The 26,893-nt window shown below is 45.5% G+C and overlaps 1 protein-coding gene and 1 long non-coding RNA gene across 2 annotated transcripts; one reads left to right on the top strand and one right to left on the bottom strand.

Annotated features, from left to right (window-relative positions):
• The first annotated feature begins 7,012 nt into the window (after positions 1–7,012).
• On the top strand, positions 7,013–26,411 carry PSEN2 (presenilin 2). The gene is made up of 11 exons (XM_055816073.1): positions 7,013–7,142; positions 12,601–12,797; positions 13,528–13,757; positions 14,718–14,859; positions 15,716–15,783; positions 16,590–16,810; positions 17,642–17,740; positions 19,500–19,577; positions 21,228–21,347; positions 21,857–21,975; positions 23,902–26,411. Exons 2-11 carry the CDS (start codon positions 12,654–12,656, stop codon positions 24,055–24,057), a joined length of 1,377 nt encoding a protein of 458 aa, XP_055672048.1. The 5' UTR covers positions 7,013–7,142; positions 12,601–12,653; the 3' UTR covers positions 24,058–26,411.
• Positions 19,783–23,891, bottom strand: LOC114013409 (uncharacterized). The gene is made up of 2 exons (XR_008749156.1): positions 23,507–23,891; positions 19,783–22,398 (listed from the first exon to the last, which is right to left on the bottom strand). It is a non-coding gene; the product is annotated as an uncharacterized LOC114013409 (long non-coding RNA).
• Positions 26,412–26,893: the final 482 nt, after the last annotated feature.

Genomic DNA, 26,893 nt, shown 5'->3' on the forward strand with positions numbered 1-26,893 from the left:
AAGTGTCACCTGCAGCCCCCAGGGGGGTTGTTGAGGGATGTTTCAACCAGCAGCCCAGCTCTCCCTGCCCGCCTCTCCAAGCACCCCAGCCGAAGCAGCAGAGAGCTGGCAGGCGGGCACGCTGCCAACGCCAGCTGGAACCAGCCTCCCCCGGCACGGCCACCTTCCTACCCCAGGGCACCGCTCGAGATCCCAGCTGATACTACAGGCATCGCTACCCCAGGTCCGCCCAGGCCGTTTCGATTTCAACGGCCTCAGCCGGCTCCATCCCAGCACAGCTGGTGCCAGCTCCCTCCCTCCTGACAACGCAGCATCACTTTGGGATGGTCCCCATCGGGCAGAGGGATTATTCCTAACCTGCAGGGTGAAAAGGGCTGCGTTTCCTCTTCCTGGCAGGAAATAGAAGCGAGGGTCCAGAGAACATGTACCCACGTCCTTCTGCTGGCTTTAGGGCCAGACCAATGCTCCCCGGAGCTGTTCCGGGGCGGAACTGAGCGCCCTGCATTCCTCACCTGGCAACCCCAATGTGCCGGTACCAACAGAGCTGCTGACCTCACAATGCCATCGCCAACAGAGCTGCTGACCTGCTGCTGCCACCGCCAACAGAGCTGCTGACCTCACACTGCCACCACCAGTAGAACTCCTGACCTCCCAATGCCACCGTGGCACACTTAGGCCAAAATTTGCAGCTCCAGCTTAGGGCAAGGGCATCGCTGACTGATGGCAAACGCCCTCCAACCCCACCAGCTGCTCCCGCCACCTCCCAAAGCAGCTGGATGCTGGTTTGGGCTTTGGGTTTTGGTTGGGGTTTCTTTTGGGATACTAGTGAGAGATGAGAACTTCGCAAGTGAAATGCCCTGTGACGGAGCTCAGATGAGCTCTGGCTAAAACTTACAAGGTGTGACTGAATTTTGGAGGCAGTAGAACTGTGCTCAGGACAAGAGCAGGTTTTGCAATGTCTGTGACACCATAGCTGTGCCATGCAGAGCAGCACATCTGCACCACACAGGCTGGAAACCGTTAGATTCCTTCCAGAGCTGCTGCTGTGGCAGAGGACGTTCAGCCCCGTGTCTGTTGAAAGACACGATCTCAAACATACTGTGCAATGGTAGTAATTAGCAATGCGCTTGATTTAGAGGTGTGGTTGTGATTTCTCATTTGAAAAGGCACTGCGTCTCCACGTGGAGAAGCAAAGTTCTAGTCAGCCTGTCAGACACCGCTAACCAAGGAGTCAACACCTTGCTGCAGCATTCAGAAATGTCACGCTAAGCCGGCCTGGCTTGTAGCCAGAGAGCGCTGCCCCCCCCTCGCTTCCTCCTGCTGCACTGGGCCACAATCTTGCAGCCTGCAAGACAGACAGCATCGTTGTGCAGCAGTGCCAGCCTTCACAGGACAGCTGGCCAGTGGACTGGAACTACCCAGGGAGGCTGTGCTGCACATGCGGAAGTTAAAGAAAGAACTCCTGACAAAATGCAGCTTCTCTCCGCATCAGACAGGCTTGGGTTGGGCTCCCCGCCCTCCAAGAAAAGAATCCATTGTTGGTTCCTTGGAGCAGCAAAGCCTTTCTGGTCTCTACAGCCCAGATTCTCACTCTGATTCTTTCACCCACCTCTCCAGAGCCAGCGGGAGCAGAGTCAGCCATTGGAGCCTGCTTGCGTGGAGCCTCCTCACCCGCCGTATCCAGGGTAGCCCTAGAAAGGAGAGATCCGCTCCTGAGAGAGCCTGCGGTGACAAGGGGACGGTCTGAGCACGCATGTAGTGAAAACGTTCTCCCTGGTGTTTCTACATTGCTACTTGGCGTGTAGCCAGATGTCTCCTCTGACACCCGTCGGGGAAAACCATCCAAATGCCTAAGCTAAGGCAGGACTTACCTGCTTGGGTGACCCGATTGCCTCTTCTAATGTTACTACCAAGTGTGTTTGATTGATTACTAGCATGTTGGAATGCCGCATTATTGTGCGTTTTGCCTCTTTTTTTAGGCAGAAAGCATGAATGCCAAGCAAACGGGCCAGAGGACCTGACCGAGCTTGCATGGCTGAGAAGCCAGGAGGCTCCCTGGTCGTAGCTCTTGAAGCAAGTCCCGTGTAGATGTCATGGAGTGCCACAACTCTACAGGCATTCCATGTTTCAATAGATCAGTCATGTAAAGCAACCATTCTAGGCAAGGGTTTCCCTAACTGTAGGGAAGCTGTCTGGTAGAGTAGGTTTTGGAGATGTAGCTCGTATGTACAAATGACCCTCAATAAATCCCATCTAAGGATTTCTCTGGGTGTATTAATATTTGCATGGGTTGCCCGGCAGCCCAACACTGTCCCCGATGGATTAACACTAAAGGTCTCCCCAAATTGTTGGTCCAGTGCTGCAACGTGTCAGTGTATCACGGGATGAAAGGGCGGTGGGTGGGTGGGTGGGTGGGGTGAGAACAATCTGGTTCCTGCTCTTAATTTTCTAAACTGTAAAAAGCAAAATTCAGTCAGTCTTTTGGAGGCTACTGGTCAAATTGCCAAGCTCAGAACCCGTTTCCCCTGTAACCATTAAATACAAAAGTGAAAACCTCTAGTGAAAGTTAGGCTAAAACGACCTGTTGGCACAAAAACTGGGTTAAATTCTTCGTGCTTGCAGTTGCAGAGCAGTACTTATAAAGGCTAATTCTGAAGCGAAATAGCGATAAAATAGACACACTTTTCTGGAGAAATCGTCCTAATCCACTCTTGTAAACTCGCGGTGCAGGAAACAAGAGTTAAAGGTTCACTCGTTCTAGAGGGTCAGTGTTCTTGTTGTGAAGTGCCTTGAGTTCCCTTTCAGCCTGAGGGATTCTATAAAAACGGCTTTTTGTTGGCATAGTTGAATTTAGAACTACCTTCGTTTCTCTCATACGCACTTACTAGCGGGTCAGATGCTTCTGCGAGACAGAAGCGGCACTGTCCCCGCCGCTCCCGGCACAGCAGCAGGCTGCGCTGGCTCAGCCGCAGGGCCAGGGAAATGGTGGTCCATGACCTCACGCAGCATGTGCCCTCTCTGGCCACGCTGCGCGGTTCAAACCTTGAATTCAAAGGCAGGCGGTGACGGACTGCTCTGACCTGGCGCCCGTGCGGGTCACCGCGCTGGGAGCACAAGGGATTGCCCAGAGAAGCTGTGGATGCCCCATCCCTGGCAGTTCTCAAGGCCAGGCTGGATGGGGCTTTGGGCAACCTGGTCTAGTGTGAGGTGTCCTGGCTCATTGTAGGGGGTTGGGACCAGATGGTCTTTATGGTCCCTTCCAACCAAAGCCGTGCTATGATTCCATAACTGCCATTGACTTGGATACATCACTGATTGCTTAGTGATTGTACGCTTAACCATATTTTATTCCTGTTCCACTCCCACCACCTTGGCTTTGCCTTTTTGAGTGGAGTGTCATGTTTAGCTCATTTCTGCATACATGAGAAAGCAGTAGTCTACACAGCTTCTGTTATGCTGTAGACCCTGGTATGAATGGACCACGAGATGATCTCAGGTCTGTGCAATGCCATGGGAGACATGTACCCAATGAGCTTTCACAACAGGACGGGTTACTGTCCCCTTATGATGGAAGCGTGCTTCCAAGAGTCAGATCAATAGTCTACAGTCTAGGGGACTTTGGATCCGTATTTTGTATCTGTTTTAGACAGAAGGATTTAGCATGCTTTTCAGTACTGGAGTATAAGTCTGAACTGTCTGGTTGGATCTGAGGCTTCATGAATACACCAGTGTGGGATCACTCTTTAAAAACCAACACAGAAGTATGACACCAATACATGATACTTGTCCACAGAGAGCATTCTTTCATGAGCCCCAGCTGCATGCTAAATAATTTTAGGAATGAGCAAATCTCCTGCAGCTATGAGAAAAATGTTTACTTTGGTATTTGATAATGACCTTTCCTTGAGGGACTGCAGATTTAGAGTGGAATAAAGTAAGCAAGGCTCTTGGTAAGTTCTGTCTATTCTAGCATAAAACCTCAGATATGCTTGGTTTGATCCTTATCATACCTTCTGTGTAAGCACAAGATGTTTTAATGTTACTTTGACAGATGGTGTTGTGTCTGTTTCCACTCGAAAGCCAAGGGAGCACCTCAGTGTTTGAATTCGTGTCAGTAGTCCTGTTTCTGGGTACTATTTATAAGTTCTGAAATAAACCAGTCACAATTCCTTGGATATATTTGGAGGATTGTAAGAGTTTATGACCAAAAACTCCCGGAGATCTCCTATTGTAAATCTGTAAGTACTAAAGAGGAACACATTAGGGCAATCCCACAGAATGTCCGTATGTACTTCAGAACAACCACCAGCCTGGTGACAATTGCTTCTGGCATGAGACACTTATCTCTCAAGTTGTAGCTGTGATGAAGCTTGTCTCATGATTTTCCTAGGAACACGCACACTTTACATTATCTGTGAGAGACCCTTCAAGCAAATTGAGCCAAGGTATCCTAGCCTGATAAGCAAGCACATACTTAATCAATACTGCACATATAATGCCTCTAAGTTTCTAAAAGTTATATGTCATGATGAGTTTGCATAAAAGTTGCTTGGCGTTACTTAGATATGTTTACCGTTATAGCATGTTTGCTTATTACTTATAAAAAATGTTTTGCAGTGGAGGCATGGCCTGAAGGTTGAATATTATCAATAATATGTGTGGGTTTAGATAAAGAAATGTAACATGTATGAATAGGTCTGAAAATGTTAAAAAGGTGCGCATGATTTTGGTGGGACTACCCCCTGTGCCACCCAGTGCTGAATAAACGTTAACTACTTTACAACCTAATCATTGTAAAGTCTGTTTTCTGCACGTCAGAAATGACTTCACAGATGGCCATATGAATACAACATGGGCTTTTGCTCAGAGTCTTTTAATTTGCTTTTAGGTCAGATGCTTCTCATGTGATGCAGCTAGGAAAAAAACCACAGGAAGGGACATTCTGACTGAAAGCTGTGTGGTAGTAACACACAAGGAAGTAACTTCAAGGAAGGAGAGACTTGAACAACTATTTGTCTTCCTATTACCCCCTTTAGGATACAGAAAAGGAACACTGAGATAAGCTAGATTTTTGCCTATGAAAACTACAAAGGAGGCAGACAGAATAAGGACTCTCAGGAAGACAGCTGGGTTTCACATACTCACGGACCCAGTGCCATCAGTTCTTGTGCTTTCATGAAGGTTGCAGTACAGGCAATCTTTCCACAACCCCTTTGCTAAGTTGCACAAGACCTATACCTCTTTGCACTTGTCCAACAGGGTGAGAGCAAAAGGGAGGAGACATTAAGATATGGAAAGAAGCAAGGAAGTTGTCTCTAAGCTTCAGGCCAGAGACCTGTATAGTTAATGTCACACACAAAAGCAGCATTTTTGAGAGAAAAAAAAGCTGCAAGTTTAGCTTCCAAAACTGCTGAGGAAGGCCAGCTGGGCTTGTAAAACCAGTTCCCATCCCTTCAGCCCCTAAAAGAACGAGCCTAAGAACAATTTACCTACTGCCTGCACGGAGTTATGGCAGGTCAGGGGTTTCACTGGAACGTGCTTGTTGCTGGCTCAGTGCTAACTCGGGGCAGGCTCAGACAGACTGGCCAGCTGCCAGCGAGGTGAAGAGCAGCGCAGTTCAGACTGTCAGTGCTTTGGTTTTGAAGATGTAAAATGTTTCAAACAGATAAATATTTTTACTATTATCCCAAATTTGTGTCAGATATGTAAGCTCCACATAAAAGCAAAGGGGTATACAACTACTGTTAATTGTGGAAAATACGCGTGCTACCAAAATTGCTCCTTCTAATATTAAACAAACTTGACAAGCAGCTGAGCATACATACATACATACAACACGTGAAGGATTCATCACACAAATTCCCATTCAAAAAAAGTCCAGCTGGACTGAGTGTCCAGTGAAAAGGAACTCAACAGCTCAGCACAAAGACCATAGATAGACACAACCTCTGAAAGAAACCTATTACAAAGAGCTCTGATACCCTGCTAGTGAAGAGCACAGCCAAGCACACAGTTTATCATTTTTCCTGGACTGATTTTACCTTGGCAAAGGAAAACTGGCCACGCTCTGATAGGCAGCTCTCTGGGGCTCTGAAGAATTTTACATGTTACTTCTCCATGCAAAGTGGCTCAACATAAGGATTACAGACATAAGGAAGGTGTATCACTTGTTACCAGTAGCGTGCAGGAAATTCAGGGAAAAGAATGTGATGGCCAAATTAGATTTGGAATCTGCAAGAAACTTTTTTTTTTTTTTTAATTTTAACGAAAAAGCTTGTATACTGAAAATACAAACTTCCCACACCCATAGCAAATGATGTGAAAGTGTAATTTTCCTTTATTGAGCTTTATTGAGCCCTTTGATCTATAAACTGAGCAGAGATCAGACACAACTCCTAAAGAACCACTCTGGCCATTTCCTCTGGTCTCTCCGTTTACTGCCCCTGCGCTTCCCTGTTAACGTTTTTATTTCAACCAGGATCTGCGAACTCGCCTAGCCTTCTCGTTTACCGAAGGCTGTAGCATTTAAATGCTTTAAAAATGCCGGTGGCTCAGTTACAGGGTCTGTTAAAACCTATGTTAGGGGTGTAAAGGCGGGCATTTCCAAGCGATCAGCGAGGACGCGGTCTGTGAGGCTGAGGGGAAGCCGGCGGTGCCTCAGCAGGCGGCTCCCGCCCGCCACCGACACACTCCGCGTCTCCACAGCGGCACTGCAGGCAGCGCCGGGCCACTGACAGGCGGGAGGGAGGGGCGGGCCCCGGCCGAGCTGAGCCGTCGGTTTCCCTCGCTGCCGCTGAGGGGAGAAGCCCGGACGTCGGCGCCCGGTTGCGGGGCTGACGGCGGGTCCCGGTGACCCGAGGGCTCCGCCGAGCAGCCGCGACCGCCCCGCTAACGCGGCTCCGCCAGCGTAGCAACCTCATCCCTGGAGGGAGAAGGCGGGCAGAGGCCCCTTCCTATTGGCCGTCTCTCTTCCCATCCTTCCCTCCCATTGGGAGAGAAAGTGGCTGGTAGGCGGGAACAACCGCCGAGAGACAGCCGCTGCGGCGAACCGGTGGGCGCGTTCGTCCCCCCGGCCGCCGTTAGGGCCAGAGTGCGCCGGAGCCAATGGGAGCGGAGAGGGGCTCGTGCTCTGCCGGGAGCAGGTAAACAGCGGTGGCGGGCCGGGGCCGGGGCCGGGACCGGGACCGGGACCGCGACCGCGACCGCGACCGCGACCGTGACCGCCGCCGCGACCGCCGCGGGGCCCAGCTGTCCTGCCTGCCGCCCGCTCTCCTTCCCTCCGGGGCGGCGCTGCCTTCGCGGGGGAGGCTCGGGGTCGCCGCGCTGCTGGAGCCGTGCGAGGCCGCTCCGCTGCGCTGGCCGCCGGGGCCCGGCACGGGGGCTGTGGGCAGGAGGGCCGGCTGGCGCCTGCTGCCGAAAGCGCTCTGGGGTGGGGTGTGGAGGCGTGTGTATTATTATATATGTCCATATTATGTATATATACAGATATATATGTTTATATGTCTGTTTGTGCATATATATGCGTAAGCTATTGATATATGTATCTGTACTTCTCGGGGTCCAGGATTTCCTTGGGAAGCGCGGCCGGGCCACCTTCGGAGGCAGCCGGATTGCTGACCGTTAGGGAGTGCAGCTGGGGAAACCCCCGCCTGGGTTCCGGGGCTCCCCCTGGCCTCCTGCAAAATCTCTGCCTGGCAGGGGGGTGTTTATCTGTTTGTTTAAGCGTTTGCTGTCTCTCTTTCTCTCCGCCGTGCCCTTGGACGGAGAGGGGAGCTGCCTCAGCCCCGGTGCCCGCCCGCAGCTCGCGGCAGGCCCCGGGGGGAGCGGGGGGGGGGCGGCTCCCTGCTCCCAGTGAAGGCGTTGGGTATGATGACACGAGAACCCAGCCCCATCGCAGGTGTCCTTGGGTGTCCCCGCTGTGTCACCTCCAGCACCTGCTGGCTCGGGTGCCCCTGGCAGCGTTAAGACCAACGCGAGTAGCTGCTCCTGCGTGTGAAGTGTGAGCCAGGCTTTGAGGTTTTGACTGGTGTAAATAGGTCTGCGGAGCTGTGGCACCTTTGTGCTGTGATGAGGACGTGACTGCTAGTGTATTTGGGCTTAATGCTGGCAAGATCATCCCTCTGACCCTCTTGGGGAGAGCCTGGTTTCAGCTCTGCTAGCAAAATAACTGGGGCTATGTGTTGTGCCTTTCTTGTGGGACAAAGGAAAGCAGTGCTAGGTCAGCTATGTTAGTGTGCCCTAAAATGGAGAAAGAAGGGTACAAATCTCTACAACTTCCTATAGTGTCTCATGTGTTTTATGTTTGAGTTCTGAGGCTGAAAACGAATGGTATTTGCGAGGTCTCTTTGGACCACTGAGATGGTGTGTTCCAGGTCCCCTGTCATTTTAGCAGTATGTGCATTCTGGCTTTTGTTTATTGGCAAGAAGCTGGAAATCTTTCCTCATAATTTTGGCCCCACCACTTAGGATTCCTTAAAATTTTTTCCTCCTCTTCATATTTACCAACAGCAGTGATTGCTACAGCTGAAACTTAGGAGAACATCAGGCTGTCAATGTCAGCCAAAGCTTTCTCGTGATCTAAATACAGCAAAACTCCCCTAATTCTATTTAATTGTCATCAAAGAGAACAATATGTATAAGCAGGAATTTTAACTCTCAAGTTGATTATTAAGTGTTCTGCCAGCCTATAGCAGCAGTTCTGTGCTGGATGTTGTACTGGTATTAGTTGTGATGGATGAAATGCAAAGTAAAGGATTTAGGTTTATTTGCAGCATGGTGATGGTGCAGCATGAAATTAAAAGGCAAACTGAGGCTAGACCCTAATGTTAGTGTGTACTGGCCCAGTTTTGTCAAAATCCATAAAGCTGATTTATTGCAGTTGAGGAAAGAGGTCCCTTGCGCAAAGGACATCTGGAGGGAGAGAAACGGTGACTCCTGCAGGCTTCACAAGACTGCTATAAACCAGGAGTCATTGTATTCCCACCTCAGCTGCTCCATTATAAGAAACACTTAACTACTGACCTAGTTTCAGCCCCCTTCCATTTTTGCCATACGCTTTTGAGAGTTTGGTCTATTGGCTCTTAAACATCTTGGGATTTTTTTGAATGGAACCTGATGGTTTGAATCTATCCACAAGGGAAAAGAGGAAAACCTTGCCCGATACCCTGCAACCTACTGGGTCAGTTTGATGATGATCTGGCATGTGTTCTTCAACTTCTTCATTTACTGTACTTGGTAGACCATGCTCTATAGCTTTCTGTGACTATAGATAGAGCTTACAAATGTTTCCCTCACCCTAAAAGCTCCTCCTGTTGCTATAGCCAGGAAGGAAGCATGCTTGTCCCAGCTCTCCATGCTTTACTTTCCGGAGTTGACCTTCCCCCTTTTCAGCTCAGCCTAGGAAAACACAGTCAGTATGCACCGATGTATTTGGTGCACGAGTAGGAGAGGAGGTTCCCGTGCTTTCCATTATGGGGCATCCAGGGTCTTTGGGAGGTGGAAATCACTTTAACCAGTAAAATGATATCAGAAAAGTATTGCTTTTATAACACCCCTTTCTTGGTTGCCTGGTGCTCTGTGTCTCCCTTTCTGTTTGGCAAGCAAGGCTCCAGGGCAGAAGCTTTCTCTTCTCTTCTTCTGCTCAGCCCAAAGGGTGCCCTGGTGCGGGGTGCATGGGTGTGAGAGTGACCAGGCTGGTTCTTCCTCCCCTGACGGACACGCTGCCTAACCCAAAGCTCTCTCCAGCAGCCAGCACAGCCTTGATGCCAGTTCAAAGTGCAGTCTGATGCATAAATAGTGGCATTAGACAAAACCCACTGCTGGGCCTGTGACAGGGCAGAGGCGAGGGCCAGTGTTCCTGCTTCTGTAAACCATATGTCAAAGACCCCTGCTTGACTAAGCGCCACACTGCCATAGGCATTGCATACCTGAGGTCAGGGTGGGCCGCTTGTCTGGGAGTGAGCGGAGGGGTTGCCACTGTAAGGCTTGACCCAACTAGAAGGGGGGTGGCCTGCCCAGCACTCCCCTTTACCTCATGTAGGCACTGGCACCAGGGCTACTCGTGCAGCCAGCTTGGGAGCTGGTCCTGCTGGAACCTGGCTCTGTGAAAGCAAAGGAAAACAAGTGCCTGTTGTCTTTTCAAAAGAGCAGAACAGCTGATGAGCACCTGGTGTTGGCACCAGAGAAACTGAAGGTGGTGGGACAACCCCTTTGGCAGGACCATATATTTAGGTCAGTTTAAGGCAGCTGTGAGTACAGCACCTGAGGATTTGTTGAGGGCTGGTTGACAGAGGAGCTCCTGTAAAATCCGAGGTAGGCTGGGGTCTCTTTGTGTCAGCCCTTGCTGAAACCAAAGCCTTGTAAACAAGGGACAGTAAAGCTGTGTTCAGGTCTAAGTCTGCGTGCTGACCAGAAGTATTGTTGCGTCTTTGCATTTGTCCATGTCTTTCTTTGAGGGAGAATAGTAGAAAATGTCCAGCTTACAAATTGCTGTATTATAACATACGATTCTTTTTCCATGGAATTGTGAACGTTAGTAATTAGCACTGTGGTTCTGCTATGGGGCTAACTTCTCCAACAGGCATAGTTAGGGTCGTGAAAGTAGGCTAATTGGTTATCCCTTCTAAATCCTCTGCAGAATTGCTCTGATCATATAGCAAAAATTGTGTGGTAGTTTCTGAAATACTGAGAGAAAAAGTTCTTTAATATTTTCATTGGGTTGTTAAAACCTAAATATTGATCCCAAACTATCAGAGAGTAAATCTTTATTTCTCCTTTGTTCTCTGACATGGGCAGAAGGTTTTAAGAGTTATTTAAATTCCACAGATCACAGATCCTGTGGCATGCGCAACTTAGCCTGTTCGCAGATCCAGAAGTATGTCATGATTGAATGACTGTACGTACCCAACTTCTTCAAAAACCTGAATCCTATAACTGAACCAGAATCTAGGCTTTCAACTGTAAATTGTGAGCCCTTGCATGCTCAGTCTGAAGAGTGTGTTAAGCACCCAGAGTGGAGATTTTGGGCTCTGTAAGAAACAAGCAAGTGTTAGGCGGCTTGCTTGGTAAGAACACAGCATTACTATGAAGCTGGCAGGCCTGGCCTGAGGGCTACCCCTGCGTTTGTTTTCCATAACTGTACCACTTTTATCACTAAAAGAGGAACAAAATGATATGGAAAAGCTTGAACAGAAGGCGGGGGAGGAGCAGATGTCTGAAAAATCTTTTACTTGGGCAGACTGAGTTGACATTCTAAAATTTCTTGAAGGTACCAGATGTGTTGAGGAGGTTGTGAAAGAAAGGGGAATCTTCCACTCCTCCCTCTTTCCTTCCTCCAAAGTGAATTTCAATTGCTTTAGTGAGAAGCAAGAATATCTCACAGGTCTTCAAAGTACCCACTCTAACCTCTGAAGCTGGCTGCTAGACAGCATGCATAGTGTACTGGTTGAACTGTGAAAGCATGATTCAGATTTAAGTGACTGCATCCAAGTCACATGGCTTCTTCAGCTTCCCCTTCAGAGTTAGACATATTTCTTGAGATGCAGGGGCTTCACTAAAATACTGCAGAGGAGAGGAGTTCTTGTAGATATTACAGCTTTACAATGCATTAGAGGTCTGGTTTTGCTCATGGAGAGGTGGCTGAGAATCAGAAGATGACTTGAATCATCCTTATTTACTCCAGTTGATTTGTTAAGCTGTTTTAATAAAAGCTAAAAGGATTTTCCCTATCACCTGCCTTTAGAGCTTCCTGAAATCCTGGCCTTAAGGCTGTTCGGCAGTATACTTCCTTTCTCTGGTGTCTAGAAAGAAAAGCTGTTCCTTTCTTTTCTGCACTGTGCCACTGCTTTGCTTGCTTTTCTGCATAGCAGCAGGTGGAAAGAGGCCAAACATTTCTAGCCCTCACTTTTAATACTCCCAAGTTTTTACCCATCCAAGTAGTTTTGCTTTTAATGACAAGGCAACATAAGGAAAAAAACCCAGGTGGCTCACCAAAAGAGACAGGTCTTTCCCTTTCTACACAAACCTCTCCTTGTCCATGGGCAAAAAGAACTGCTTATAATATTCATATGGTTAATAAACAGTCCTAACAGGGGGACAGCTTGGTTAGTGGCTTACGTAAAGCCAATGCTCTGGGTTAGTAAGAAACTTCTGCTACCTGCTGGTGCTTGGAGGAGTCTTGTGTAAGAGCTGAGCTCTCTTGGCTTTCTAGCAGGCAGCCAGTGTTTGAGGTGAAGCTTTGTTTGACCCGTGCAAAACAAACATTAAGCTAAGCACTGAGAAACCTTTGTGAATGTCAAGGTGTACTGATGGGAGAGGGAAAATAGAGGCAGCAATTGTGAAAGCTGTGGCAAAGAAAAAGTATTAAATTGCTTCAGTGCTGCATTTTGCTGTTCTCCGTGACTGCAAAAGTCACAGTGACTTTAACTGAACAGATTGTCATGCCTGGAGTGACAGCAGGCTATATCGGCTGTTAGAAGGAGATGGAGTTAAAGAGCGTGCTGTAACCTCCCTGCTGAAATTGTGCCCCCTCTTTAGACTTCCAGTTGTCTGCACTGTGGTGTTCACTGTTTCTCTTTCCTTCTGCTCTGTTTGTCCCCTCAGCCTTGAGTAGTGCTTGGCTGTGCCCCTCCTGAGCGCTCCCTAGGAAAACAACGATGATCACGTTCATGAACAACTCTGACAGCGAGGAGGAGCCCTGCAATGAGAGAACATCTTTAATGTCTGCAGAGAGCCCTCCAGTACCCTCCTACCAAGACGGCCTGCAAGCCTCAGAAGCAGGGGAAGTGCAGGCACGTAGGGTAGGTGCATGTCCTTCCCGGGCAGTGAAGAAACGGGGTGTGATGACAGATGTAGTCCTGCTACCCCTCAGTCCCAGCAGACTGGCTTCTAGGGTTGGCTTTGGCCGGTGATGTTTCTCTGGTGTCACTCTCAGCCTGCAGCAGCAGTGCCTGTTCCCATTTCCTCCACTGTGACTCTCCCCCCCTTTTATCTCCATATATACTCCTCCCTTTTCCTTCCTTTTGGTAAAGATGCAGGCTTTTAATCAGGACCTGATGCACATATGACTCTCACAGGATATCCTTTTCAGCCTTCTTGTTTTGCCAGAAACCTTTGCCTGCTCTGGTCCAATGCAGCAAATACTAGAATAGAACCTAGTCCTGCAGCCAGGGAAGCAGCAGGGTAAAGCAAGCACAGCATTGCTGTGAGGGGAGCGACTGGCCAAGCTTATGCTACTTCAGGTGACGTTTCTTCTATCTCGGTTCTGGACATGTTGCTCTTCATGTGCATGTGTCCATCTATATACTTGCACTTGAAAAGGCCCTTAAATATTCATGGTTTTGGTTTAGAAACTCCCTTTCAGCCTGTTTGCAATGGAATTTCTAATTGTATTGTTCAGTTGGTACCTTTCTATTAGTAACAAGCTGGTATGCTCTGGTGGCCTACAGCAGCCTTGTGAAATATGATGGAATGAATCTTTGAACACAAATAAAAGAAGCATCTTACACATTTGCTGATTTTTATTTTCAGAAGAGGCGAACAGGTAGCAGCCGTAGCCCTAACGATACTGCTGATGGGGAAATGTCTGACTCGGGAGTTCCAGTGAGAGAAAGTACCTTGGAAAATGAAGAGGAGGAACTGACTCTGAAATATGGAGCAAAGCATGTAATCATGCTCTTTGTGCCTGTCACCCTTTGTATGATTGTTGTCGTCGCCACCATAAAGTCAGTGCGCTTCTATACGGAGAAAAACGGGCAGCTGTAAGTGGGGTCTTCAAAACAGCCTCTGGGTACATGAGATCCCTAGCTTTACACACATGTTCCGTACACAGAGTGCTTCCTTGGCAGGTTGGGAGTCTTTACACAGCTAAAGGTAGTTGTGTAGACGTACAGAGATCTTACTAAAGTATGCTACATTCACCTGTGTAAGTTTTTCCATACCTGCGTTATGCTGATTCGTTAGCACTGTCATTAGGGTGCCCTAAGCAAAGCCTGTGAGCAGCATAATAATGAAGTTGCTTCATAACGCAGCATGAAAAGGCCCAGGCTGAACTCCTAGGCTGTTCACTCACTAGCTGGCGGCAATCAGGGAATAGCATGTTCATTTGGATGAGTGTCTCATTTCCTGATGACATTTCTGGTTCCTAAAGACTCATGGTGTGGATACGTAATTCCATCCAGCTCTTGCTGACTGTGCCCGAGAGCACCCCTGGGGCTCTAACTGCGCTTCACATGTCTGGTAGAGAAATGGGGACTCTGGTCCCTTGAACTGAACCAAAGGAAACAAAATGGGGGGAATGCAGGGTGGTGGGAAGGGCTAAAAGTCCAAACCTCTCCTGCAAAGTGTGGAAAGAAAGGGTCCTCCTCTTTTCAGGACAGCACCTGGGATATATCCTTGTAATTACAGAGAGGATCCAGAGCACAAAATAAAAATGTGGCCTGGAGAGAAGTTACTAAAATTAAGTCATTTATACTCTAGGTCTTTTTGTTTACAGCTCTGTCGGCCACAACTTCTCTGTAGGAATGTGCTTTTGATAGAGACCACTAATCTTTAGTGGATAATTAACAGGAGCCCAGCCCCTTCGGAGGCTATATTTCATGTTTGCTGTCCTTGGCAGTCCTACCTCGCTTTCTTTCCCACACACAGAGAGGTCTGGTTTTATCTTGGGGCAGTTAGAAGAGAACACGTATAGTTTATGTGGCTTTTGCTTTATACTGCAGGATCTACACTCCTTTTAGTGAGGATACCCCATCTGTGGGCCAGCGTCTCTTGAACTCGGTGTTGAACACCATCATAATGATCAGCGTCATCGTTGTAATGACAGTGTTCCTAGTTCTGCTCTATAAATATCGCTGCTACAAGGTAAAGCATTCATGCCAGAGCCTTTTTCACCTATGTGCTGTGAACTTGAGTTCAGGTGGGGCTTGTGTGGCAGTGAGAAATACAGGCGCTACACTGGCTAGTCCACGTCTTAGTCACAGCAAGAATCATATTCTACGGAAGCCTTTGCCAGTGGTGGTAGAGCTGTGCACCTGAATAAGCTTTGCTCTTATTTTGTCACTAATGGTAGCGACAACAAGGCCTGCTACTTTGTGTTAGTCACGTCTGTGTCTTCTCCATCTGATCAAAAGGTTTTGCCATTTGTACTTACAGACTAAGTTCTACCCTTTACTGTGAATGCCTTCTCTTAAGAAGTTTCTGACAAGCTTTGTGGGTACTGGTATTATTCCTGCCTGTGGAGGCTCTGGTGGAAGGGGACAAGGCTTAAAGGGAAAGGCAAACTCAGGTTTTGTGGTGTCCAGGGAGTTGCTGTATGTGGTACCAGCCCAGCATTCCAGTACTGGCTATTGCTGCTTTTTAAACTTGGCCCTGAGGTGGATTTATCGTACAGCCTTGGGCAAACCCCTCCTTCTCTACACCAAACAGAGAGAACGTGCTTACCCACCTAAGCCAGGAGCCAGTATGGATACACATGGAAATGGACAGGAAAGAGACTGAAAAACCCCCACAACTCGACAACAAAAATAAACACTACAGGGTAGAATGTAAAATGAAAGTTTGGAGAACTGGGCGCAACTGGTTGCCCCCGCTAGCAGTGGGGAAGGCGGGGTCTTTGAAGGAGGAGTGCAGAAGGAGACTTGGACATAGTGCATGCAGCACCGCAACCTGCGTGCGGGTAAAAGCCCTTTCAATCACTGTCTCTTCTTGCCTTTGATAGTTCATCCATGGCTGGTTGATTCTGTCCTCTCTGATGCTGCTCTTCCTCTTTACCTACATATATCTCGGGTAAGTGGGAACGGTGCAGGTAACCTGGCAGTTCAGGGCTCCTTCACCTCTTTGCAGAAAACCCCCAACTTGAAAAAGGAAAGGAATGTCTCCCTTCTCCAAATGGGTGTTTAAGAATTGTTAAATTGGCTAACTTTCTTCTTTAAAAAATGGAAAATGAGGTCTTCAGTGGGCAATGCCTGATTTTACAGTGCCTACTCTACAAAAATCACTGGGAAGTGATGCTGTGAGCATGAAATGAACAGGCTGAACCTTGTGGTACAGGGGCCCTGAGTTACACGTTGAGAAGCAAGTGGAAAGGAACTTCATGTGCTGAGTCGGTTCTCTGGTTTGCCTTGTCTTTTTCTCAGACCATGTTGTTTCAGGCTCATTCCCTTAGCTCCCAGCTTGTTTTGTTTTGTTGTTTTTTTTTTTAACTTGTGGGTGACACACGTTAAAACTTTTCATTTTTAACTGTGCACACTGTGCATCTAGTAGGATGACTCTTTGCTGCAGGTGGTCGTGTAGCTGCAGGCCTATGTGTGGTTAAGACTTGAAACCCTGCCTGCTTAAACCCTTGGAATCACTGTTGACCTGGGGACTAAGGCAGCGTGGTGACTGTCCTCACACGCAGCATGTCAGTCTCCTGCAGAAGGAACAGAGAGCGAAGAGCAGCAGCTGGCTGCAAGGCAGGTTCCCCTTTCATGATGAGAGCTGCTGCTATCCTGCTCCCTAGTAGGAGCCTTGTTTGTTTAGCTACAGCTAGTAGGATGCTTTGTGTGTCAGTGGCTTTTATTGCTTAGCTAAATTTTCTTGTTGTATTCCAGTGAAGTACTGAAGACCTACAATGTGGCCATGGATTACCCCACTCTGTTCTTAATCATCTGGAATTTTGGAGCGGTTGGAATGATTTGCATTCACTGGAAAGGTCCCTTGCAGCTCCAGCAAGCATATCTCATTATGATCAGTGCTCTAATGGCACTGGTTTTCATTAAATATCTACCTGAGTGGTCAGCATGGGTGATTCTAGGTGCAATCTCCATCTATGGTAAGTCTGGGTTGTGACTCTCAAGGCATGGCTCATGGAGATGTTACTCTGAGGCCATCTCAGGACTGTATGTTATTCAAAAAACAAATGTACAGTGCTAACAGCTTTAGAAAGAGGCAGACGGGCAATTAAGTTGACTCCCTGGCTTGTGTCTTGTTAACTGTTTGTGTAGGTACTGTACTCTTTCCACTTGAAAGACATGGTAGATCAGGTCGGGGAAGTACTGAGCTACTTCCAGCTGCATGGTAGGGGTGGTTGGATTTTTATCAGTAGCAACCTGATAGTCTTGCAGGTTTCATCTATGGTTATCAAGAAGTTACAAGTTTCAAGAGAACCTGCGGAACAAGAGGTAGCTGGGAGGTTACAGTCAGGTTGGTGAGGAGCTCTGCTGAAGTAGAGAGGCTAGGCGCAGAGGAACTGGACCAAAGACCTTCATTCATGTGAAACACAGAGTCAGTGTACGTAGTGATGGATTGTGGAATGTGAACAAAGGATCCCCAGTCCTTCTCTAATTAAATTTAAAACCTCAATGGAATGCTGTCGTCTACTTTAAAAGAAATAAGGCAGTGTTCTCCAGGGTTTTTTTACAGGATTAGCTCAATGAAAACTCTTGCTCTTACATTAAGGCTTGAGGATGGTATTTGAAGTGAACAACACCATCAGGGAATACAACAGCTACAGTTATGCAAAGTGGCAGAAACTGCCATTCAGGAAATCATCCAGTTAATACTGATAGATGTAATTTTGGGGGAGAATAGCTTTTTAAAGATAAGAATGTAAAATGTGCATGATAGTTTGAGATGAGATTATGTGGCCTTTTTCTCTTTGCAGATCTGATGGCTGTTCTCTGTCCCAAGGGGCCACTGAGAATGCTGGTAGAAACTGCACAGGAGAGAAATGAGCCCATTTTTCCTGCATTAATATATTCCTGTGAGTAAGATTAGAATGTTAATGTTTTTAGCCATATTAAACTCACAACCTATTTCTGTGTCAAACCAAAGAGTACTATTTTTGTTACTTCCTTGCTCTAAGATTGGTGCCTATTTATGTTCTGGAACAGACCATTTGTAGAAGGCCTTGTTTATCAGTTACGATGGTGCCAACTCCAATAGCCAAAGAAAGCCCACATTTGCCTTGTGAGGCTGAAGTGTTCAAAAGTAATTTATCATTTCGTGAATACAGTGCAGAACATGCCCCTTTGTTCTGTATACAAAAACCTGTATTAAATGGACAGTAGTGTTTGTAAAGTTCTGTGATTAGATGATGCTCACTCAATACACATATTCCTTGTGCATACACTTTGTAGACACGCTTTAAATGTGTGATGAGGGTCCATTCTTCCTGTAGCCCCATCTTGCTCCGGGCACTATACAGATGGTAGTGCTTAGAATATATTTGCTTTCTTGGTCATTGTGTGGCTGCTCGCTTTGTAAAGGGCTCTATTCAAGTATTGCTCTGCAAACAAAATCAGTCATCTCTTCCCTGACTTTCTTGGGCTGTTTAACTAAGATGGTGTCTGATGCCCTTATTCTCAAAGAAGGTGTATATGTGCTTAAGGTTAAGATGGTTGGAAGGCAGGCAACACAACCCTCATGGGACCTGGACTCAAGTGCTTCATGGACCTCAGTGACTTTTGCATTATATTGCTTGTAAGATGAATGGGTATTTCCAAATGTTGGGTGCTAAGTTGAGGATGCCTACAACCTGATAGACCTTTTTATTTCAAGCATTTAATGTTATATATATATATATATATATAAACATATATAAAAGTTATATATTTCCAAGCAGAGCTTCTGTTGGCTTCAACTGATCTCCCTTTTACTGGAGATTCTGTTATACTGACCAGAGACGATGTAGATGAAGTCTCTCACGTGTTTTAGGTAACAAATGAGTTTCTCTAAGGGAGAATGCAATTCAACAAATAATAAATACTGAACAAAAAACTCTTGTGCGGAATATCAGTGTCTCCATTGCAAGACCACATTCTGTGATTCCCTTTAGGTGCAAAAACATCACCTTGGCTGTGCTTGTAGTGGAAAAGCAGGCACTGCGTTTGCCTTGGCTTATTTTCTTTAGTTTAGCTTCTATAAAAACAGGAACACTGATGCACACTTAAACAGCTGATTTGAGTTTCTTTCCACTGATCTCAGAATGGTTTGTACTCCTTCTTAATTTAGGGATCCATCTCAAGAATAAACCCCCAAACATCCTTCAGTTATTCTTGGAACCAAAACAGAAATAGCCAGTATTTTGACAGGAAAGAACCAAAACAAATAAGAGAGAAAACTAACACTCTGACAGCTCCTGTATATCCCTTGCTTGTGTGCTTTACCTTTAGCAGAAATATGAGGAGTAAGCTGTGTAAGTTAACCTCTGGTTACCTTTTGTACTAGCATCTTTTCCTGGGAAATTCTTTTCTTTGAGGAGAAGAGCCAGAAACCAGGAGAAGACTATGCTGGCACTTAGCTGTTTGTGCTCTGGGACGTTCTTAAAAACCAAATGGAAGCACTGCCTTAATTTTCTCCCACCTTGCCTTCTAAGTGCCTAGGGAAACCAATGAAGAGTGAGTGGTTTAAAAGCATTTACAGGGGCAAGGGTTTGTATTTTTAGGGACAGCTAAATACTTATCGACCACTATGGCTCAGAGATGTCTTATGCGGCTGATTAATTTCTCTCTCTCTTCTAGCTGCTATGATATGGACAGTTGGCATGGCGAAGCCAGACACAGCAGCAAGAGGACCAATTCAGCAGACATGGGATGCAGGTTTGCTTGCATGTCACTCTTCTATACAGGGCACTGTCCCATGGAACTGATGTATATATTTGAGACTGCAAGTAAATGGAAGCCCCTGAACCCTGATGGATGCATTTTTTGTTTCCAGTGTTGTTACATTAGTTGTAGAACTTGGTGATGGTCTGAAACCTGCTGTTGGGACTGGCAGTAAAGATGACCAGACGATGTAGGAAGCTCCAGTATTCAGGCTGCTTTTATTTAAAAAACAAACCAAACAGAAGTGTTGTTCAAGACACATCTTCAGATGTACTGAAGTCAAAGCTGAAAGCGGGCTAGTACAGGTTTATATTTTTACTAGCTGGGGTTAGTAAAATACATAATAATAAAAATTTATAACGTAGGCTTATAAATAAAATGCTGAGGAGCTGCTGAACTTGTGTGCTGCGTTGTGTTGCATTCGGGCCGCTTCCGTGGAGTGGACGTGCTTTTACCTAGCTGTAAGTGCAATATGGTTTACCCTGCCAAAGAAAATTAACATCTTTACCTTTCCTCTTGGGTAAAGGCTTATGTTTGGGCAGTTACTAAACAGCAGCTGATGTGTTCCAAGTTTACATTCTGGCTGGTCCTGTGGTAATTTGTGTGCCTTTGCTTTTATCTAATTGAAATGCAAGTTAAATTGCAGTTTTAGGGTGACTGAATAAAATCTGACTTGTGGCATCGGGAGGATATCCCATCTGGTTCTGTTGCACTTCAGAGATGACAGTACTTTTTAATGTTAAAACAATAAATGTGTGCTAAGGTTTGGTGAGTGAACATGCTGCTTATTTCAGGATAAAGCAGCTGACATACTAAACAAACCACAAAGGCACGATCCTGCTTTGAAAATGGGTGCAGAGTGGGTGCAAACTACATGCTGAGGTGTACAGAATGCCTCTGTGGAAGCTCTGTGTCCCAGATCACAGTCTGCTTGCATCTGCAGCAGCAGCGTCCTGTCAGGCTGATGTGGACTGGAAGGTCTGTATGAGTGCTTTTGAAAAACAGCTGTCGGGTAGAGTAATATAGCACAGACAGGCTGCTTCCAAAAGCACTACCAAGGGCTCTGTTGGAGGTATTTAACAGGGAGGAGAAAAAAAAATTAAATCTGTGAACAATGAAATGTGTCTGCTTTCTACAGGTGAACACTCAGCTCCAACGTCAATGTGATTCAGGGCAGAACTTTTCTCATAAACAGCAGTCCTCTTAGTCATCCGTTTTTTTTCATATGACTAGTTAGGGAATACCTGAGCACCTCCACCCCAAAGATATAACAATGTGGGAATGCATATTAACTTTACTTGGTTTTACTTGTCATTCTTGTCAGTGCAGAGTAATACTTAGTTATGTGTACGTACTCACTTGTTAAAGCCATTGAACTCCTGGGTAGCTGCCAAAGAAGCTGTGAACATGTACCCTTCCGACTGTTTCAAATAATAGCACACATGTTTTCCTCAAAGCCACTAAATGTCTCTGCTTGAACTGGCCCTGATGATCAAACCTCCAAGAAGAAAATGGCTTACCCATTCCAGAGAAGCTTCACAGAAGTATGGATTTCATGCATTGGAACAAGTTATAAATGTAGCTACTACTTGTGTTTCTTTTTTTTTTTGTCTGCTGCTGTTGGCCTGTTTTTGTGCAACCAAGCTGAGGATGGGAGAGAGAACCACAGGAGCCCTTCACACGCAGGCTCTCAGATGCCAGAGACGAGGAGTCCTGTTCCAACCCGCCCCACCACTTCTTTAGAGGAGCTCGAGGAGGAAGAACGTAAGGGAAGCTTTATACTTTTTCTTCAGGGTAGTCAGTCTGACGTTTTTATTCATTGTGGTTAACGCTCTTGTTACCCAGTTTAGTCTAATCGCAGTTAATTTGAAGAGTTGTGACTTGTTGAGCAATAAGAGATCTTGAGTCTGACTGTGTATTACTTGTTGCTGCTGCAGAATCTGTTTCGGGATTGTGGTTCCAGTGACATCTCCTGTCTGAATTGTCCACATAGCCCGTTCCTTCTTCCCCTTGCCTCCCGTCTCTTGCTGTCCTCATGCTTCTTCAGCTGGTACAGCTGTAAAGCAGCCCTGGGAAGCACTTCAGAGAATGAGGCTGAGCAAAAACAATTGTGGGAGAGGGGGCTGGAAGTGTCACCCTCCTCAGTATTGTGTGGGATGTTAAGGAGCCAGGTTGGGAGCCAGGACCAGGAAGCTTCACCTGCTCCCCAGGGGACAAGAATTTGTTCAAGAGGAGCAGAACTAACACTTGTTTTCTTTTTCCACTTCTCTCAGGCGGTGTGAAGCTGGGTCTTGGAGACTTCATATTTTACAGTGTGCTTGTTGGGAAAGCAGCTGCCACAGCTAGTGGAGACTGGAATACTACACTGGCCTGCTTTGTAGCCATTCTCATAGTAAGTGAGCAAGCTTTTAAAAACTTTGTTACACCCGGTTTAGTACAGAAGTCTTGCCAGAAGCACCAGCAGCTGAGCACTGCTAAACCACTGCAGGTAACATGCTGGGTATTCAGGAGAAACTACCTCTCTATAAAGAAACTCAGTCTATAAAGACAGGCTTTAAAAGCCACTGAAGCTGAATGATACAGACTCATCAGAGCAGAGGCAAGTGTGGCAATGGTGGGGGTAAAACAGTCCCAGCGACGACAGTTAGAGGTGAACTTTTAGTGTGTTAAAAGACTAGGGACTTCTGTCAACCACGAGAGTCAATATTGTGAACTCCACATTGGTTAGCAAGTGTAGTTGAAAAGGTTAACTCCCTTGTGCTAAGGAGAGCTACTAGGTAAGAGGATGAAGATCTGTCTTGTTCTGGTGTTCGAGCTGGAAAAAACAGGAAGGAAGGAGACTTAGAAATCCATGGAAATTATCAGTACAAGCAGATCACAATCATACTGTAACTGCTAAAGCACTTGTCCTGCAAGGTCGAATGACCACACACTATTGAGCTTTCAGCTAGGTAGAAAATTATTACTAGGAACTTGCTGTTTACTTCAGCGTCCTCATGGAAACCAACCAGAAGGGCAACTGAAAGAAAGTAAAAGAAAACGAGTTATTGTGTGAGCCCCTTCTTAGGCCTCCATTTCATCACTTGGATCCCAAGGATAGTGAAAGACAGTGACTTCCACTTGTGAAGGTTGTGGATAAAAAAGCATGAGAACTAGAAACAAGCTAAGTTAAATAACAAGTGTTGAGTGTAACTTTCCTGTCTCACAGGTCAGAGAAACCTGTAAGATCACCTAGCTCCATATCCTGGGGTCCAACATTTGCTGGGGGAAATGTTCTTGCTTGTCTGTCTGTGAGGCCAAATGCCCCATTCTGTTTCTTTTATGGTGCTGTTAAAATTTGTTGTGTCTCCTTTTGCAGTTTCATAATCTTGCTGCTATGTGGCTTTCTGGTTCCCAAAAATGTCCCAGCAGTGAGCACATCTTTAAATACAGATGTGAACAAAGGAGCAGGCGTAGGCCAGATACGGTCCCTGAGAGTGCAAGAACAGAGCTATTGGCTCGGTTGGATTTTAATCAAACTTGCAGTCTAGAAATGCAGATTTATTTATTTTTTTAATTGACAAAATCCTGTCTGCTGATCTTTAGCTAGTAGGTATTTTTTGAAGCCTAGTGTCTCTGAAGTTTTGTCATCATGGAAGAATTAAAAAGGGCTCAGATAAGAGAAGGAATCCATACCTAAATGCACTTAGCCATACTGCCTACCCAAAATATACAAAAGCTTTTGCACCTGCTCCAAAAAACAGATCTTGGCCTGCTATCCAGATAAAACCAGAATTCACCTATCCTAGTAAGCAATCCAATCGAAAGAACAATAGTGGATGTTATGTTTTGGTTTGGTTTTGTTTTTTTTACTACAAGAGACTTTGAAAACTGGGAATGTGTCAGAAGTACATGCCACTGAGTCCTCCGGTGAAACTCCTTACCTGTGCAGTTCACCAGGATTTAAGTGCTTTTATCTGCTGGATCAGTACTTCATACATAATGGCACAGAACAAAATGTAAAATAATTTGTAAATGAATTAACCTCTCGAGGTCAGCTGTATGTCAGCATTAGTTGTTTACCTTGCTGTCTCAGTAGAGCTGTGCTCAAGATTGCTGAAGAAAATACCTGGCCACGTTGTGTGAAAGATGAAGCTGTGGGCAAATGTACCTCACTTTTAGGTACACTGAGCCACTGGTAGCTCAGGCAGGCTTCAATTGCTGTACAGCTTATATATATGTATATATATATATTATTTGTATATTGGGTTGTTGATGACAGATATGTTTCTGGGCTTCTTGCTACATCTTGTGTTTTTTATTCTCTTCTCTCTGGCAGGGTTTATGCTTAACTCTTTTATTACTGGCTGTTTTTAAGAAAGCTTTGCCTGCTCTTCCCATCTCCATCACCTTTGGCTTGGTCTTTTACTTCTCGACGGACAACCTTGTGCGACCATTCATGGACACCCTGGCCTCCCACCAGCTGTATATTTAGAAGAAGCGGGAGTTAGAGGATTCTTTTTAAAGCTTTGCTGTGAAGTATGGTACACTGTTTGGAATAAGTCATAAAGTTTTACACTTAGTGCCATATATTTGTAAGGAAAACACTAACTCTGTGACATGATGTGTACTAAAAATCTAATAGTTGCATACTGAACGGAGATTTTTCACAGGACTTTTGGACTCCAGTGAAAAGCCTGGCTCATTGCTGATGTCAGAGCATTACTTTTATGTTATCTGATGTGCACATTGGGTGTTGTGAGCACAGAAACCTGTATGTAGCATGGGATACTGGAGAGGTAAAGGCTGTCTGTGATCTGTGCTTCCAGAAGCTAAGGTGTTTTAACCCTGGATTGCAGTCAAGTTTAACAGTACTCGAGAATTTCCAATACTTCACGCTTTTGAAGTGTTGTGCAAACATGCAGTGTGAGTAAGTTCTACTTGTAGTTAGAAGAGCATAGCAGTCAGCATGCACAGAACAGAGCAGTGCATTACACCTGGTCATGAGTGTTAGAGAAATGAGGCTGAACTTCATAAGCTGGCCTCTGTGCACACAAATTCTGTTGAAATTGCCCCAAATGCCTATTTATTCTGACCTTAGACATGGTGAGCCATGATGGATCTAGACAGGATGTCAGTGGTAGGATGTTTAAACATCAGGCTTCTGGTTCTGAGCACATCCACCACTGTCGCGAACAGCTGATGAAGGCAGGGCTGCCTGGTCCAGTGCATCAGATACTCCGCATGGGAAAACAGATACTTTTTCCTGTCTCCTCCCAGCACTTTATCTTTCTGGAAATCTTTTTCTGGGTCCATACTACAATCCTCAAATTACCAAACGGTGGAAATTTCTGCACGGCTCCTGTAAATCAGACCTGTAACTTCTTGTGTGTATTTCTGGTCTCATTTCTGTGCATTGTTGTAACTGCTCTAAAGGAGGATTTATCTTCCCTTTATGAAGAAGTCCTCTTACAATGATTGAGACTCGGTTTACCTGGGTTTTGGTACTGTTTAAAGATTATTTTTTTATTACAAATTTTAAAATAGCTCTTTACTGTCAAAGGGACTCTTTTGGAAATACCCTGTCATAGTTTGTATCAAAATAGGGGAGTGCAAAGTTTAATCTGCTGTTACATTACTCTACATGTGGCATCGTTAATGCTAGGAATATTTACACACCCTCAAGTGAGTTCTTTTAAAAAACCCCAAAAACCCCACAGTGCTTGTTGCCAGTAAAAAATACAGGTCTGACTGAACCTTACTGTTTTATCCACCTTTTAAAATAATTCTATTTCTACTCTGAGAGACAGTTTTTTAGAAATAGCCAAGTTCTGTGATTATTTTTTTTTTTCTTTTTACTTGAGTGTCTGTTACACAAACAAGCTGTTTTCTTTGACAGCTGATCAATGTCAGTGTTTTACAATAACATTATACAAGGTTTTGTGAATAATGCAATGTCATTGAGAGGCGCAGAATTTCATCTCTGAAAACACTCTCTAGATAAGGCTTTGAACTATGCATTTTTAAGGTACTGCTTTTTCCAATAGACCTGTTCATGCTAATCTACTTTGGTATTTAACAAGGACGTCACACAGGTGATTCAAACAAATTTTTAAAAAGCACATAAGGCTTTTTATGAGTTGTGTGTGTTTCAGTTTGGACAAGTAATTCATTCTTGCTCTTTGTTTAGTTATCTGTCGTAATTTCTTACATTTGCAATGTTTGGACTTAACAATTGCAGACAATTATTACTAAAAGGTATTTCCTCTGGAAACATAAGTCACTAGAGCTCTGTCTGCTGACATTTTTTAGGGTTTATATGGGATTTATTTTTTTTTAATTAAAACAGTTATGGGGCCAAATCAGAATACAATCACTTGCAAACATGATTTTACTTTTCACATTGCATGGTGCAGAAAGGATGTGAAATATTTATATGTACTGGAAGAAAAATCCTGCTTGACTTAACAGGGTTGTAGCATATTGTTAGAAACAATTTATTTCTATGAAAGCAGAGTTGATAATTGAAAGAAACTGGCAGGTGCCATCAAATACTGAAGGATCACTGCTGCAGCTGGTGGTTTTCTGCAGATTTGTGCTTGCCAAAGATTGGCCTTCCACTGAGCAATTCCACATAACTTAGAAAAATCATAATATAAAAGGTAACTGAGCAACAGATTCTGTCAGTGCAACAAAATGTATTGTCCTGATGAGTGATAGGTGTATATCATGTATGTACTGGAGTGGTTTTAATTGTGTAGAAGTTCATATGTATTTGCTACAAATATATATATTTGCTGTATGTGTTTATATGTGTATATACACACATACACACAAGTTTTAAAATGATATTGAGTGATTTCTCATCTCATTGGACATTCTTACCCGTGCATAAAATCAGGTTTTGTTCATGGTGTTAACTTGGGCCATGGTGCACCATGATGTGAAAAGGGAGAGGGCAGGATTCATTATACTCCCTAGTTGGCTACTACATGAGATACTGACTCGGTGACCTGGCAACGTGAATGAGCAAAGCATTTGTCTGATTGCTGTGTTGATTCACTGATTTCAACTTGCTGCACGTTCTGCTGAAATGCAGTCTCTTTCACCCTGAAGAAATCCTAATACTCCTGCTGATGCGCATCCCTGAAAAAAGCACAGCTGTCAGGTAGGCTGCGGTGACACCCATCTTGATGCAGGTGTCACTCAACACCCTGAAGTCCTAAAGGAGATGCCATGTATTGGCATTTTCCTGTGTGATACTGGTCATACCCACTCCTCTCCAGTCCAAAATGACTGTCTCATGGCATTGCCTCAAATGTGGCTTGGGC

The sequence above is a fragment of the Falco peregrinus genome, chromosome 11 (assembly GCF_023634155.1).
Source record: "Falco peregrinus isolate bFalPer1 chromosome 11, bFalPer1.pri, whole genome shotgun sequence".
Lineage (NCBI taxonomy): Eukaryota > Metazoa > Chordata > Aves > Falconiformes > Falconidae > Falco > Falco peregrinus.